General features: G+C 39.8%; 2 protein-coding genes across 2 annotated transcripts; both read left to right on the forward strand.

The window, feature by feature from the left end:
- The first annotated feature begins 1070 nt into the window (after positions 1 to 1070).
- LOC136433196 (TLC domain-containing protein 4-like) lies at positions 1071 to 4891 on the forward strand. Its single transcript, XM_066425127.1, has 6 exons — positions 1071 to 1576; positions 1837 to 1926; positions 2530 to 2588; positions 3058 to 3149; positions 3580 to 3653; positions 3812 to 4891. Exons 1-6 carry the CDS (start codon positions 1425 to 1427, stop codon positions 4077 to 4079), a joined length of 735 nt encoding a protein of 244 aa, XP_066281224.1. The 5' UTR covers positions 1071 to 1424; the 3' UTR covers positions 4080 to 4891.
- Positions 4892 to 9494: 4603 nt separating this feature from the next.
- On the forward strand, positions 9495 to 17552 carry LOC136433203 (AFG1-like ATPase). The gene is made up of 13 exons (XM_066425156.1): positions 9495 to 9665; positions 10328 to 10620; positions 11091 to 11151; positions 11403 to 11504; positions 12084 to 12217; positions 12944 to 13043; positions 13278 to 13336; positions 13578 to 13660; positions 14034 to 14104; positions 14278 to 14378; positions 14895 to 15035; positions 15439 to 15561; positions 16029 to 17552. The coding sequence occupies exons 1-13, from the start codon at positions 9536 to 9538 to the stop codon at positions 16179 to 16181; spliced, it is 1551 nt and encodes a 516-aa protein (XP_066281253.1). The 5' UTR covers positions 9495 to 9535; the 3' UTR covers positions 16182 to 17552.
- Positions 17553 to 17662: the final 110 nt, after the last annotated feature.

A 17662-nucleotide genomic window follows, 5' to 3' on the forward strand; every position in this document is an offset into this window, starting at 1 on the left:
CGCTGCATTTGTTCAACGTGTTCTTGTTTTTCAAAATAGGATTGAAAGTTGTAACGATATGTGTTAGCCCTTTAGAACGTGACAATTGACAGGAAAAGTACACTCGACCACTTCTGCATATCATTTATGACTTAATACCCCGTTGTTTTATTTGTGAAGTGTCTTAAATATTGTCATGCTTGATTTTTAATGATCACATTTCCGAAAACAAAGTCAAATAAGCCGGCAAAATTCAAACCCCTTTGTGAGTATTTCACGTTTTCGCCATTCCCGAAAAGACAGAAATTTGGCAATTTGGCGGTCGTCTTTGCCACTTTTCTGGTCGCGGCCGGGAGCGGTACTGCAGGTTAGGCTCCGATTGGGTTTATACTATCAACTTGTGAAAATGTGAAAATAAACTAGTAATCAGGAATAAAGTCAATGAACACTTTCCTAAACAGATCCGGATATCTTTACGCACATTTAGAATGACATTCGAGGCTTTTATAAACACGAGTTGGCGTAAATCGGACGATTTTAATTCACCGCACAAGGATCCCATGTACCACCGTGGCCGCCCGTCGAAGCGCCACCTACATATACACATCACTTCTCGACGTAATGAGCAGGCTAAGTATATACTTGGACATCATTCGCTTTCCCATGACAACTTAGACCTTTTACTCACCGTAACTGTTCACCGCTTTACATGATAAACATTTGGACACCAGGACACGTAATTATATGATAAGGACATATACCAGCAAAATACAGACTGGTTACAGAACAACTGAATATAACCCACGATAAGAACCATATATAATTTCATGTTATGATCATCATCATAGTACAGGACGTGTTGTACACAGAACCATCTACGGCTACGTACTGGTGCTGTTTTTTCTTGATCTTCTCAGGATGCGAGGGGGACATCTTACGCTTGCATCTCCGTTCTTCATTTGTTAATGTGTGTTATTCATTGTACATGTGTATATATATATATCATTGCGTGAAATCGCTATAAGACAGCGTAGTTCCTGTAAGCTGGCGGTAGCTTAATGAAATGTTTTTCCAGACACCACAACCGAATACAAATGGTGACCTAATTCTTCAAATCCCGCCCCGTTCGACGATTCTATCTCAATTTTGGGATAGTCTAAGGAAAATGTTTGGTTTATCGTCCAGTTCAGAACTGCAGACAACAATCTGTGATGATAACGAATGCATGCAACATGTCGAATATGATGAAATATTAAGTGACGTCTGAAGTTTACAAAGGCAATAAAAACAGGTCAAAAAAGTTCACAAATGATTACCCAGATATGCAGATGGGCGATCCCTAAATTGTCTCCGTTCAAAGTGCATTTATAGTATAATCCATAGTTTGATCTGGGACTGACGACAAGTGTCCGCATCACGTACGTATCGTACATCATCACACCACGATGGCTTACAACAACTACCACATCATGACGATAGTCACTAGTTTCTTCGCCCATCTAGCTATCTTCAAGTGGTTAGCCCCCTGGATGTTGAGGAAAGCGTCGCCTGTTTTTGCTACTTTGTCTCAAGACAAACAGATTGTGCTGAGAAACTGGTTCGTATCTTATTTGAATGAGTGCAAAGATCATTAGTGACAAAACGTGATGGCACATTGATGAGTGTGTGCTACGGCTAAAAGTAGCCTTTTTTACAAGATGACGCATTGAACAGAGCAGTACTAGTATCTCTTGGGAATTCAACGATATTTGTAAATGCCAGGAGCTTAGGCTATAGGAGGATAATGCAAGAGTCTTATCCGTACTTCATTGTTATGACTGTATCTGTGGACGTTAAGTTCCCTTTAATTCTTCTCAGTGTGATGTCCGCCTTCCACGGAGCGGTTGCCGGGGGTATGGGATTGTACGTCTTCCTGTGTCCGGGCGGTGCGCTTCCCGATCAGATATGGTAAGCTCTCCTTTCTTTCTTATCACACTCCATCTATTCCAGCAGCGCCTTGATGATGAGGACGTCCTTCCTAGACGTTACAGTTTGTTTGTTTATTTACTTTCACAACGAGAAAATACAAAAGACGATATTAGGTAAAAACACTTGCAGGATGAGGGAAGCGTATATAGCTCATACTAGGCCCTCCTCCTCTATACTAATAAAAAATTATCATAATCGATAGATAATATAGCAAAGTAATACATGGAATATGATAACGATAGATAAGGATAATCAAACCATTCACGTCTATCGCGATACTATAGAAGGTATGGTCAGATTAAAAGCGTTTCTACAGCACCACCTTCCATATTGTTCAGTCTGCTTTATTGGTAAAGATGTCCATTCCAAATCTCTCTGTGGACTAGAAAAAAAGTAGAAATTAGCCAAATATTGGAAGTTTTTTGCCAAAGAATTCATAGGAGTGCACAACACGGCACTACTACCATGGCCATGGCCAGCCAACTCCTCGACAACTTGAATTATCTTTAAATGAGACCCATGTATAATCCCATTTGTGCAAACCTGATTGAATGTGCTCTTCGAACTTCCCCTGTCATACAGGTATGACTTACCTACGTGCAGGCATGCTGAGTGCATTATACTGGGATACACACTTGCTGGTATGTGTATACTGCTCATGAATCTTCTATTATAGTATTTGGTGGAACAGCCACACGTCATTGTGATCGCGGTGTACGTAATACATTGATAAAGAATGACAGCTGTGCTTGGGTCATTTCGTAACTGTCATTCAGGCCGGGTTTATACATGCGTTTCCAAGTACACTCGTAGCACACTCCGAGTGTGCTTAGATGTACACGTGTAATGAATACAGTAATGAGTACACAATGAATACATCTGCTGTCATGGCACTGAATCATTTTACCTTTGAGGGAGCGTCTCAAAAAATCTATTCAAAGAGAAGGCGGGGCCTTTGAAAATTCAATAGAAAAAAATTAAAAGGAAGAGCACGAGTAAATATTTCTTCCCGCTCCACTGCGAGATTTTGAAATGGATAATTTCTTAGGAAACAATCTCAAAACGCGAGTGATAAATCTTGTAAAATTGCATCATTTGCTTTGCCTACAGACACGCTTCTAATGGTGTTCAATACCTGTCTACAAGACCGGATGATGATCCCGCACCACGTCGTCTCAATTATAGGAGCATATGCTGGATCTGTAAGCTATTTTCTGAGTACTAGCGCTCTTCGCTGTTGTTTAACTAGGTGCAAGTTTAGGTTTGAAGTTTGTAGTCATGGCTCTCATAGTACACAGGTGAAATAATGCTAAGACCGTTCAAGGTTTGAAGGTACACCTCAGGTGAATAAATAAAGGTTAACAAGACTTCTTGTTTGTAGATTTCAATACACTTCACCTCATGACAGGATTCTCAATTATGTAACATACTTATATAATTGAGAAAGATAGGAATATCAATAGACATCAATTATACAAATGAAGACCTAATTTACATAATCAATGAGACATGAAGTACTAAGATAGGACGATATACTTTATTATGTAAATGAATAGTTTCAAGGAAACATGACCCTTCCTTTCAACTTCAAATGCGAACTAATATACAGCCCTGTTTCTTGCTCTTTTGCAGGTGATACCTGCCTTGTCGTACTATGGCAACCTCTGGGTTCTCATGGAACTGTCCTCTCCCTTTGTCCATATCAGGTAATGGGGCTTAGGTGGAACATTTCAAACTTACACTAATGATAATAAAAAATCAAGAAATGTTGTTGCATCACCATATACCATGTTTTGTTCAGTTATTGCTGGAGAATGGGCAGATACCTATGGCAAACATTCCGCTTCTACTTTTTCTTCTGCAGGATGATTTTGTACCGCCTGGGTCAGGAGCGTTCTCGTCTGTACCTGCTGAACGGGATCCTCATGTTGGTGACGTTTTTTGCCTGTCGTGTGGCGCCCATCCCTCTGTGGTTTCAACTGGCTGAACCAATGGCAACTGGAGAGCTGTACGAAATCGGACCGTTACTTTTCTTTACTGTGATAGTTCTGACACCCATTGTGTATGGAATGAACATATACTGGTTCAGTAAGATGTGTAAGCGAGCATATCAACACATATATCACTCCTAGATTAAAAACATGACGCCCCGTAACGCCCTATATGCAGGCCACACTGAATTGAAATTTCACAAGCTAACCTGGCCTTTCTAGAAACCTCGGGAACATATATAAGAGATGTTAAGATTTTGCCTTTCTACATCTGCTTGGAGATCAACAAACACCCAGATCGTTTTCTTCAGATAGAAGAGAATTCTGCTAGAGTGCAATGACAATGTGCATAACATCTTTGTTACTAGTACTGTCCAATCCAAAGTTTTTGATTATCTGGGCCCATCTAGTTTGGTGAGCTTGCACTTGGTTGGACTTAGATTAAATCAGTGGCCAGCATTTGACTACCATGCAGCACTGAAACATGTTTTGTGGTAATGTTACATGTTTTACACAGTATGGTTCTTGTATAACATTTCATTTATGTTTTACCTAGTACCTAGTAACGTTGACTTTCAGATGATAGATTTTTAATTATTTGATCATCATATTGTTTTACAAAGTACTTGTAATCTTTAACATACTCCGATGCAATATGAAGTGCTACAATGCAGTATATTTGACTATATAATGTCTTTTTGCTGAAGTTAACACCTAACACACGAGTCAGATTGGTTATTTTATCAAAGGTTGCATTTTGTTGCTGGGGAGTGGGGAGGTTTCTGCCGTTGGCTGAAGATCTGTATTGTATGGTGCGATTTGTTTGTTGTTATGCACATGTAAGGTATTGAAAATTTTATTTTTTCTCGATTTAATCAAGCAATTTTGTTGCAGTTACATCTTTCGAATTCTGCGTGTATCTGAAATTCTGAATTAAAGAGTTGACATTTTCAGATAGCGGTTGTAGATAGTTGTATACGTATGAGCCTTCTAGCTACAGAGTTACTACTAGTAGTAAGTATCAAAGCTCCATATGGGTGACTCATAATTAATCATTTGTGCTGCTGCTAATTTCTTCACTTTTTTAAGTTCATTTTCTTGAGGGGAACGTGCAAAGGTAAAACATTTTTGTTTTTGGCCGCGGGTCTTGTTTATACGTTCTAGCAAGGGAGGCTAGGTATGATAAGTACCATAGGAATCGGAGTCATCGACAATGGAATGTGTAACTTGCTACGATTGTGTATTAAAAAAAACACGTGAAATCACGCAATGAAGATCCTAGAAAGAGACTCAATGAATAGCGCATACGGCATGATATTAATCTACGGCAGATATTGGTTTCTGCCAGTACTTGATTGCATTTGGGTATTGATGAACTGCTGACGTATTTTGTGATCATCGTCTTTTTCGTTTTACACCCACAGACACACAAACTGCCACACACGGACATTTGTACATACACACAGCAGAACCAAACAAAAGTCGAAAACAGACATTGATCAACCTAATTTTCACTTCAGAATCTGTGTTTTTACTTCATTGGACATGGGTATTTAAAGAACCTCCTGTGACAATATACATGTATCGGTGTCCCACAAATGACTCATTTCCAATATATACCTGCGAAGAGACCAGACAGACAATTTTCACAAGCGTGTCATAAGTCTGCTTGCTTTTGAATACCCACTGGTCAGTTCTTGTGTAAGGCCCGACTACGCAGGTCATCTCCTACAGCAGAAAATAATCCTAGTCGGCAGACAGTGCCACACACACCAAGCAGCTTATGCCCAGATGGGTCTACAGACAGGCGCACGGAAGGATGTTCTGACAGCGATAGAATGACTGGGGCCACTTGGGCGCAAAGCTAGGTCTTTTTACATTATTCTGTTGCAGCGCTTGAGTATTGATAAGAAACAACAACACGAGACAGGTGCGATTTTTTACAGAAACTTTTCTAGAAACGTAACTCTGTGATGTCACTGTGGCTCAATGCGCAATGCGTTGTTAAAGAAGAGTGAACCTCAGCAATGGTGAAAGTCACCGTCGCCTTGTGTGCGCTTATCAGCATCATTGTGTGCCTGGCTCCACCCACCAGGGGTGAGGCCCTGCCTAAAGACTGTATCCACACAAAACCATCGACAAATGGAGCGCTGCGAGTGGCAGTCATGTGTACGTCCCAGGGACTGACCAGCTTTCCTGACGACATCCCGTCCGATACTTCTATTCTTAGGCTGAAGGACAACAAAATCCAAAGTGTCCTACATATCCCACCGCTGAAAAACTTGAATATATTTGATCTCAGTAAGAACCTTATTGAAACGCTGTCGTGGCGGTCGCTCTGCAACTTGACGGCGGTGAGTAACATCTTCTTGAACAGAAACAGGATCACAAACGTCAAATTTGAGAGCTGTATCAACCGGCTGACAAGGCTACGGCTGGTAGATCTGGCAAATAATAGGATCACGTCCTTGGCTGAAAGTGATCTTGCCAAACTAAACTTCATGAAAGCAAAGATATTTATGGTTCTCAACCCGTTCCACTGTGACTGCAAACTGGCATGGCTAATCAAGAAGGTGAAATGTTGGGTAGACAGTGGGGATGCTGAATCGTGCGGTGTCTCCTTTCTTACAAGTTTTTACGTTAATCCTGGCCGTAACCTCTGCTGTGGCTCACCAGTTCAGTCACAATGTAAACGGCTCCTGTCAGACGTTTCTATCCCTGGGTTAGGGTGTGCACGTACAACGATGCCTCCATCAACAACATTCGAAGTTTCAACGTGTCAGCAAATAAGCGGGGATACGGATGTTGATAACGCCAAACCACACGGCACCCAACAGAATATACATGTACCGACTGGTACAAGCGTACACCCCTACATGTATATGACCCAACATATGCATGTTACCCAAGGTAACGTCATTGCATCGCAAGGTAACGCTACATTTGATGGCACGACAGAGATGGATGGTGCATCAGTCAGCACTGTGATAATGAAGAGGAATGAACCAGCGATCGCCGGAACCGTCCACATCATCATCATGGTATCATCCGCCCTTCTAGGCTTGGTCTTCATCGCTTATATTATCATAAAGTTCATCAAATACCAACGGGTGCAGAACCTTCAGGACAGGGCGGCAAATGTCCTTCAGCACCAGAACACCGTGCCGTTTCACAATCCAGTTTACGGATACGCCAGCGACAGCGCCGACGCCCAAACTGGACCAACACCCGCCATGGAACTGTCGCAGCTGGCCCCACCGATACAAAACGTGTCATATCACAGTGACCGTAATAATCTGGTCACCATGCAAAACCAAACACAATTCCAAGCACAAAACGTGCCTTTTCACAGCAACAACTCAGCTGCTTTGCCAGCCCAGGATCCGGAACCCGACCATACGTACGAGTATATACCATAAAGATGCAGAATCCCACTCTACAAACAGAGGTTAGGTTCCGGCTTGTTTTGGACGTCTTCTTAGGAGTATTCGTATCGATATTTCTATTTTGTCAGATTTTCTTTTTGCCCACCAAAAAAACTGGCAAAACAATTGAGAAAGCCCGGGTAAAAACGCCTAAAACAGCCTAACCTCTGCTTGGAGAGCAGCCGAATTCACGCCAATGTAGTCCTGGCTGCCAGTCAGTTCAATCCTATAAAATATGTTCTCTGTTTCCTAGTGTAAGATGACTAGTACTGGCGTGAAAGATTCCGAAGGAAATAACGACTTATAGAGTCTAGAATCTATTCCGAAGAGCACTTCATTAATCATTCCACTCATTTAGACACACCAATGTCGTGGCAGGAAAATAAGGCGTCAGACTATGAATATAAAATTCTAGCTGAAAATCTGTTGAAACTAGTACAGGTGCGTGCAGGTTATATTGATGTAGTTATTTTTTTTGTTATATGTTTGAATTTATCACAATGTGAAAGCGGAGGTAAACAGGTGCATGTGTACCTTTGCAAGTTGCCAGTCCGACACAGATGTATATATTGTTTTAAGTCTAGCTCTGACCATTGGTATCGTCAGCCATCCAGGCGTCTGGACAGAAATGTTAGTGTCTCTGTGACAAGGTAGTGGGACAAAACCAGAATCATTATTTTTTAGCATTCAGGAGAGAATGTATCAAAGCAGACAGTGTGTATCACTTGCGTCTAGATCATTAAGGGTAATGAGGTAAGTGCTGAGAGGGTGTGTTTTTTCAACATTCCTCAAAATATATAAAATCATACGAATGTTGCAAGTATTTATCTGCATGTAGCACTATGCCTTGTGGTGTTTTGGGAGTTATCATTATCAAGCCAAGACAGCGTTGAGGTAAGCTCGATCTTAAATGTTTTAATTATTTCCTACTAAGTTTCAAATAATGCAAATATTGTAAACATTTATCTAGAAGTGTATCATGTAGCATTTTAGGAATCATGATATCATCAATTTATTTTTCAGTTAAGCTAATAAATGTTTTAATTTCCTATTGATTTTGGATATAGATTAAGCATTTACTAATACATCGTCTATCAAAGAAGTGTGTGGGGTCCGTGTATTCTAATACGCTATATATTAGCTGCTGTTACACCTATCTAAGAAAAATGAATAAAATGTTTTGTTGAATTTAAACATTTATTCTCCTTGTCTTAATTTGTAGTGTGAAATAAACTGATGGTGTAAAGATGAGAAAAAAAAGAGTTGGGTCCCACTATGTTGGCCGGGCTGAGACGCAGTGCCTATTCACGGGCGCGATCCCGCTACTGATCGACACGGGGACTTTTGCCTGCTTTGTTTCCAACCTGGGCCGGTGCGTCCCTCCTTAGACGACCTGGTTGCCCTGGGCTCCCCCGGGGAAACCATATCGATGCCGAACTTAGCGTGGACGCCCGATCGCCATAGGACAGCACGCCGCAGAACCCCCGGCCTCAAGCGGTCCACCAACCCCAGCCTCCAGGTAGCTGGATTACAGGCGCGCGCCACCACGCCCAGCTGGACGCTCCAGACATTTTCCAGGAGTATAGCTATTAGAGTCACGTGGGTCGCCGTAAGCATCATGGGAACCCGCATATTTATGAATACTAAAATTGGAATTTTTTGTACAGATGAATAGGGTAAAACGATCGGTATGAAATGTGTAAACATGTCTCTGCTCATGCATTGACAACGTTATAGGCTCTCATCGATGTTTTCAGGAAAAAATGCAATTTGTTCGACCCAAATCTTCATTTGCCTCGACACTCGCCATTGTTATTCTAATGATATTGCAAGTATAAACTTACTTTCTGTTGATGGATTGGCTCTAACCCAGAGGAAGACATAACGTTATTCATAGTGATTTCACATTGCTCATACCTTCGATGTGCACATAAGAATTACACCTGATTTCCCTCTATATACCAGCATGGAGATATTATTATCTCCATGATACATGTACAATGTACCAGTCTGAGCCATTGATTAGGTTTAGAAATCAGGCGATACTGGAGCGCCGACTAGTAATTCATGGTAGTACTACAGCCTTGGAACTGTCTATTGCCTGGAGTACTTTCATCGAACACTAGTCGGCGCTTTTGATCCACCTCAAATTACCGAAAGGGGGTCACCGTAATGGCGGCGCCCTTGAGCCGGTTAGCCTGTCGAACTTGTGTTTATACGCGTTTCTGTCGAAGCTGTTTACAACTTAGACTAATAGCTTTGCAGCCAAACAGACCAAAATCTACTGTATTGTGTCAACGAGGTAAGTAACGAATCGGTATTTGCTCAAATAGATTAGTGAAGCCGACTTCTCTACCGGCTTCTGACAAACTGTGAGACAACAGAGCTTTAAAAGTCCTTCAAACTGCAAAGTTTCTCTGTCGTACCGAAGTGTAGCTGTGTATTATCGGCTACGGTGGGATCTGATGAAATGGAACAAGTGATATGGTTTTAAAAAATGTGGGGAGTGTGTTAAAAAAGGCCTAGTCCGCAATCTGTCATCAGAACAGTCAGCTGGTATCCCAGGAATGGGTACGTGTGTGGGCTCCAAGCTACAAAAAATTATGTAGAGGATCCTAGAGGTGATCATGATATTTAGGGTTACAATATAAGTTATAGAAATGCGTCTCAACATAAAACCATACAAAATGAGTCTTTTTCCACTCTTGATAATTGTGTATCACTATCATACTATTGTTCCCCCGTCCACTATATTACTAATACTAGTATATTTACTATTATGTTTAAGATGTAACTTATCAGTGATATTACCTTTAACTTGTCAAACTGTTATAGATACTCCCCTTTGTCACTATTTGTGTAAAACTTAAAGGAAAAGTAAATAAGTAAGCCCCTTCCTTACTTAACTTGAGTAATCTGTGAGTAACCAACATTTTCTCCTAAACCATTAATTTTCCTTTGCAGCTGCCGTGCAAGCACGTTTACCCACAGCTACAGTAAATAACAACACGTCAACAGAAACGACAGAACCCAAGGACGAGGGAGTCAATATATCAGGACAGCAACTTTTCCTCACGCCGTGTGAGTCAGGACCGTTAGAGAGTTATCAGAACGCGGTCAATGTCGGCTACTTGAGTCCAGACCCCCATCAGCTCTCCGTTATACAGGAGCTACAAAAGCTTCACGAGATTCTGTCGCGATCGCAGAAGGATGGTAGTGTTGGGTACAGGCCGCAACAACAGAGCTATTTTGGAAAGGTATACTATTTAGTTCGACAATGTGTCTATGTATCATACAACTTGTGGTAGAAAGTAAAGGTGTCAGACAGTCAAAGACTACATGTAAAAGTGTTGATATACTCTAAATCCATTTGATATTGCGGTTGACAGTTTTAGCGGCTAGGGGGAAAGGGAGTGGTTCACAACATTTAATTTCAACGTTGGAAACAAATTTCTTGTGATCAAATATTTGCAATGATTACCTTTTACCCTAGTGGTCGAATAGTGACCGTAAAAGTCACTAAAATTATTAGTTACCATCAACAAATCAAGAATTACAGAAACCTCTTTTATTTCAGTTGTATAATTGTAACATTACAAATATGTCAATTATGGTATCCAATAGATATGTAAGATCATTGAATCATGCATGTGTTAAATGCACAATTGTTTTGCCAAGTCGTAACTTATTAGTAACTTCGACCCTGCTTTTTTTTCTGTCCCACCAGCTTTTCGGTTTACGACACAAACAGGGAGCGCCGAATGGTTTATATCTCTACGGAAATGTTGGTGAGTCACTTTGAACTAAAATATTCATATATTACAATCTACTAGTCTACTAGATACTTATGTTAGAAAGATATATAATTTATGTAACTTACTGGATATTTTGTAAGCACCTGTTATATCTACCAGTACCACATTCTCACGCATGTAACATTATGCATGATAAATTTGTGATATCATCAGTATCTCATATTTCAAACATGATTAAGAACTTTGATATGAGACCATATCATCTCTCACCTGTGTTTCTCCAGGTTCAGGAAAGTCCATGCTGATGGACCTGTTTTACACACACGTCAGCGTCACCAAGAAGAAGCGAGTCCACTTCCACGCCTTCATGCTGGACGTCCACGCACGTGAGAACCAGCACCACATTTCATCTGACCAATGTTTAACAAGAATCTCCTCATCCATGTGCTTTTAGTCAGATTGGAGACATGTGAATAAGTTTAGAACAGTACAACACTCTACCCCTTCAACCCACACAGTAAATCAACTGTAATTCATGTGGCATCTGAAAATCCTAACATTTACAGAAAAGCATAAAGACTACAGTGATATCCCCCTTCCTTCCCTCTCCATTTTCTATATCAGACTACTGCTTTACAAAACACATCACTGTTACCAAAGGGGTGCATAATGCATATAACTACATTTGTACAATAGTGTGCTTTTGTACTCAAATCTGTCACTATCCACACACCACAACCAGTGGTGCAGCTACATAGATTCCCAGAATTCCTGTATTATTGGTTATTATTTGAATTTTTATCGTTGCTATGTACTATTATGTAAGGGGTTGAACCCCCCAGGAAACGTTGAAAAACGCCGCCAGGCGATACTGTATTCCTGGTTAAGTAAATAAACAAACAAACAAACAAACAAACAGCATGCTAAACTCTGCCTCTGTGATAACATCTTTCCTGTGTCCCCAGGAATCCACAAGCAGAAGAAGTTGATGCCGAAGCGAGTGGAGGGCAGTTGGAGGTCGCAGGCGTTCAACCCCATCCCTCCGGTGGCGGAGGAGATTAGTGATGAAACATGGCTGCTGTGTTTCGATGAGTTCCAGGTTTGCTACATGCTATTCAAACTATAACTAATTATAACTACACATGTATTAACTATGTACTAAATATAATTCCACCAGGGTACATATATTCCGCCACCTTGACAAAATGCGTCCAAACAAATCTCTCGTCCCCCAATAAAATGCACTCCTGTATATCTGACTTGTACTTACCTGGGGGGTGCTGCACTGGAGATCTCTCAAACACTCTGTTTTTAAAATGGCAGATTTATGTAGGCTGGCGGATAAATGTTAATGGAGCTTAATGTATTGATGCTATACAAAACACTGACTACCTCTATAAAAGGGAAGAATGAGGGTGTTCCATGGATCCGTGGTATTTATGTATTTATGTTCTTTATAGTATGTTCTTCTGTTCTTCTCATATTGTTTTGTTCATGTTAATGTGAAAATGTAATAAAAAATTAAATAAAAATAAAAAATAAAAGAAAAAGAATGAGGGTGAAGATGATATGGTATACATTGAAATAAGAAGTTACATGTACATTTGTACTTATCATTATTGTACCATGAATATTTGTTCAAAGAAAACTGTAGTTCTCTCCCTAAATAACATACTGCATAGAATTTCTGTGTTGTAATTATATTGTTAGTATGATAAAAGGCAGCATTTGAAATGCAGATAGAGTTATAGAGTTAGAGTTAGGACAACAATTATTATCAGTACACAGTGCTCTTACTGTAGATTGCCTGCATGTTTTGTCCCAGGTTACAGACATTGCCGATGCCATGATCCTGAAGCGACTCTTCATAGAACTGTTTAACAGAGGAGTGGTCGTGGTGGCCACTTCCAACAGGCACCCAGATGGTAGGACTCTATTCCACTCTCATTCTTGTAATTCAGAATTACTTTCCTCGCGTTGTTTTTTTTAGTAAGATTCAAGACTGTTTACTGAGAACCCTGACAAATGTTTTGCATGGCATTGCTATTCCAGAAAGGTGTTTATAACTTACAACAGACTGTAACAGTTCTCTGTAATAAGCCTCTCCTCCCTTGGATTGTATTGATATTGTCACTACCATATTCATCTTTTTTCTACAGACCTGTACAAGAATGGTTTGCAGCGGTCCAATTTTGTGCCTTTCATCAAGATTTTGAAGGTAAGACAGACAAATCCAGATTTTGCTTACTGTCGCTTTTGTTTGTAAATGAGCTTTTCACATTAACTTAATCCAAAGAAGAGCTTGCAATATGTCACAGATGAATAAGCTCAGGCTAAGCAATTTCTCCCTCACACAAGATTTTCTTCTTCTTTGCTCTTCCATCTCAAGCTCAAAAGTTATCAGAGAAAAAAGCTATTTCAGCTTTCAGACACTCACCCCCCTCCCCTTCTCCCTACAGTACAGATGTGACTGCTTGGCCCTGGACTCAGGCACAGACTACAGACTACAGGGCATGCCCACAGCTGGGAAAGTCTTCTTCTTGTACGTCATGCACATTTTGTTTTAGCCTCAAAAAGGCTGTTCTATATGATACTGTTACTCACTACTTTATCATGGCACAGATTTTCAATATTGGCTTTTTAAGTTACATTTGTTAAGTACATGTATTAGATCACTAATTTAAAAGCTTTAGCAAAGCCGCATTGCACTATTGGCTTGCTTGCAACCATTAAAATTTTTCATTAATGCATTGAGTTTGACCAATGATTGAGAGAGAGATCTTTAACAGTGTTTTTATTTTCATACTGAGACTTGTATATGTTCACCCTGTATTGTCTTTGCTGATGAATCATAATTATGTTTGTTCCTTCTGTCTATGATAGCTAACAGTTTTGGTCTTTGCTACTTTTTTTAGGTCCACTCATAAAAATGCAGATAAAGAATTGGACAGAATATTCAAGGAGATGACAGCAAGAGAAACAGCCGGTAAGAAGAGGTCACATGAAGATGTTCACATATGGCCATTGCATGCTAGTCACAGAATATTTTCAGACAGACTACATCAAGCAGTTTTATTCTCAGTTTAAACATGTATGACTCAGATTCTTGTGAAACCTTGGTTGGATAAGATTTATTCAAAGGCATTTTTTCTGTTGTAGAAAAAGGACCACGAACATTACGACTCCTTGGGAGAGACCTCCATGTGCCGATAGCCTGCGGACGTGTGGCAGACTTCCAGTTTGAAGACTTGTGTGAAAAGGTACGTTTGAATAGTGACTGAGGGCTATTGTAAAAAAAAAGAAGAAAAGGTAGGCAAATATTGATACTACCTAGTCCAGTAAAAAAATAATTTAACGGTTCTTGGTGGATGTCAATGTGCAGATGTTGGCACATTGGCACACCAAATCCGTAGTGTGTTTTTGGCACACATTTTGACAGATTAGCCAAAGTGGCTCGGTGGGCGTTACACCCCTGTCAGGGAAGGTCATGTAAAGTGCCTTTCCCAAGGGCACAACGTTGGGGCATGGTGAGTATCAAACCCGGGACCTACAAATGTATATTGGTTCTGAGTCCAATGCTCCAACCGTTACGCCACACCGACGCCGTAACCTAGTCCAGTAAGGGATAACAACGTACATGAATTTATCAAAGATTAAAAAAGAGACGATGAAATGGTGATGAAGTGTTTAGAAGAAAGGATGAATAACTATGCAGACATAATTGTGTTTTGTATATATACAGTACATGTGTATTTATATTTTCATGTTTTAACCAGCCACTAGGTGCTGCTGACTACCTGAAGCTTGGCCAGGAGTTCGACACAGTCATCGTCCGTAACGTGCCTCAGATGACCATCATATTGAAAACTCAAGCTCGTAGGTTCATGACCTTGGTCGACACCTTATATGACAACAAGGTAGGCTTCATAATCATGTGAATTTGTGCTGATATACAGTCGACTAAAGTTTACAAATTCATTTGATACATTCCATTGAAGACATTGTTGACATACACATACATGGATCTTGTATCCAAGTCACCTGAGTATACAAGCTCACTATGGCGGATGGGTATTATATACATGTACATGTATACTGTAGATCCATGTAGGAGGCATGCGCTGTGTATAGCAAATATATTAAAGTTCCCGAGAGACAGAGTACATTACTGACAGAAAATCTGTTTTGTTCATGGTGAAGTTACATAACTATTGTGTATATTGCAGTGAAAAGGTGACCGCAAAAACCATGAAAATAAAACCACTGCAAGTATTTCAAGACTTGCAGTCTGTGAATTTTGTACTGTGTTTGATGTGTCAGGTGCGGTTGGTGTGGTCAGCAGCGGTCAGCCCTGAGGAACTGTTCCGAGTGGAGTCGGTGGGAGCCATGGACTCGGACTTCAACAGGCTTCTCATGGACGACCTCAACATCCAAGTTGGCACTGTGAGGATAGATATCTCTCTTATACATGTACCAAGAACAAAATGGAGACAGTCATACATTCTTGTAAAACATCTGGGTCTCACATGGTCAAGATTACCTCATGACAAAGTGAATTGGCCTGTCAAGGGAAGGGTTCGTCCTACACGAGTTAGATTCCACCTTGAGATGATGATAACTTAAATATGTTTAACGGTGTTACTCGGTCCAAACGGGAAGTTGTACCTATGACTTCCGTTAGCTGTTTGAGCCTATTTATTTTGATATTGTACCGGTAATTCTCAACATTACTGGCCCTAGACAATTTTGATTTCTACAGCAAAAGAAGCTGGCCCTGATATGTTAAAAATCACACATCAGCGCTCCCCCCAAAATCAACTCCGGTGCCAGCCAGAAAGCCTACAAAGGAGGCTAGACAGATCCAGTGTTTCAGAAAAGCATTGATTGTAAACTTCCTGTGATTTCCCCAGGATAACTCAGCAGCCAGCATCTTTACCGGTGAGGAGGAGATTTTTGCGTTTGAGCGAGCGGTGTCTCGGCTGAAGGAGATGCAGACCCAGGACTACTGGATCATCAGGGACGAGTGGAACAAAGAGAGGAAAAAACACCAACCTACAACATGACCACAGGCCTTATGACACAGTTTCTGTGCATGGAGTTTCAATAGTGCCAAATTCTATGTTATGTTAATTGGGTGAATATAGTTCAAGAGTCACTAAGATTTACCCGTACATGTATCTGGGTGCACGTGTAATATAAATTTATACAGTCAACTGTATAGTATAGTCAACTATAAAAGACACAGAAATTAGTTTTACTAGCCTTAGAAATTTCTCTTAGACCAGAATTTGTTGAGATGTACATGTGTACATATATTTTTAAATCTTAACTTGAAGTTCTCACAGTTCAATACTTCTTGAACCGATGCAAATTAAACTATTTAGCCAACAGTGCAACAATATTTATGAATCAGATATGGTGAAAGTTCAACATAGTTTCAAGGTTTTGGATGGGTAGTTTTATGACTGTTTTGATTTTAAGACTTCGTAAAACATGTTGCCACTGTTCTATTTGCCAAATTCTAACATTGATGCCTCTCTCTTTGCTTCAAGTTTTCTGTTTGCAGGCACATCAAAGACTGTTATTTAACATATTGATACTTCAACGCCTTCAAAACATTATATTTTATATGATGAAATTCATGATGTTTTTACTAGTATTTGGTGCATGTGTCTATCATTGTATAATTTACACTATGCAATATAAAATATGTTCAACTAAGTTCTGCTTATTGAGCTGAGTTAAGTGTGCTGTTCAGAAGTTGCCACTGGAAATGTCTTGAATGAAAATTCAAAACAAATATTCATAGAAAGCAAAACAATCTTTAATATAAAATGTTAGTCTCAGGATTCTAAGTCTTTACTTAGATTAAAACTGATTTTTGGAAAAGCAAATAGGGGAGTTTGGTCTGAAAAAAACATTGAATTGATATTGTTTTGGGGTTCAATATCACATAAGATGAAAGCCATAGTTTGTCAGTAAGTCCATGTTCAATAAGCTTGATATCATATGTTTGTATGGTTAAGTTTTATCAGTTATATGATAAAATACACAATGTGGAAATGGTTTTAAAGCTACCACGTATTTATAATAGAGACTATTACAATTTATGTTAAGTTCTGTTCACAATTCTCTTAAAGATTTTTGTTTTGAAATCTGTCACAGAGAAATGGTCTACATACAAATGTAGATGTTAAGATTTTCAGACTCAAAGAGAAATGTTTGGTATAGATGTACGCATGTACTTAACACAACACCAACTAGACCAAAGAGTTACCAACCTGTGTTCCTAAGTCTGTACTTTGAATTTGATATTTTGAATGTGTAAGACCACACCTTTATGAATAGGATACAGATACGACAAATGTTTGTGTAGATGGAATCAAATTTCAGAAGTACATTTTTACATTTCGATTAAATCCTTACTGTGCAAAGATGTTTCGGTGATTCTACCTTACCAATTCTTCACATAGGAAAATGTATACCATCATGAGGTTAAGACAGGAAGCAAAGATCCATGTGGCCAAAGGGATAATTAAACTGA

This window comes from Branchiostoma lanceolatum, chromosome 1 (assembly GCF_035083965.1).
Source record: "Branchiostoma lanceolatum isolate klBraLanc5 chromosome 1, klBraLanc5.hap2, whole genome shotgun sequence".
NCBI lineage: Eukaryota > Metazoa > Chordata > Leptocardii > Amphioxiformes > Branchiostomatidae > Branchiostoma > Branchiostoma lanceolatum.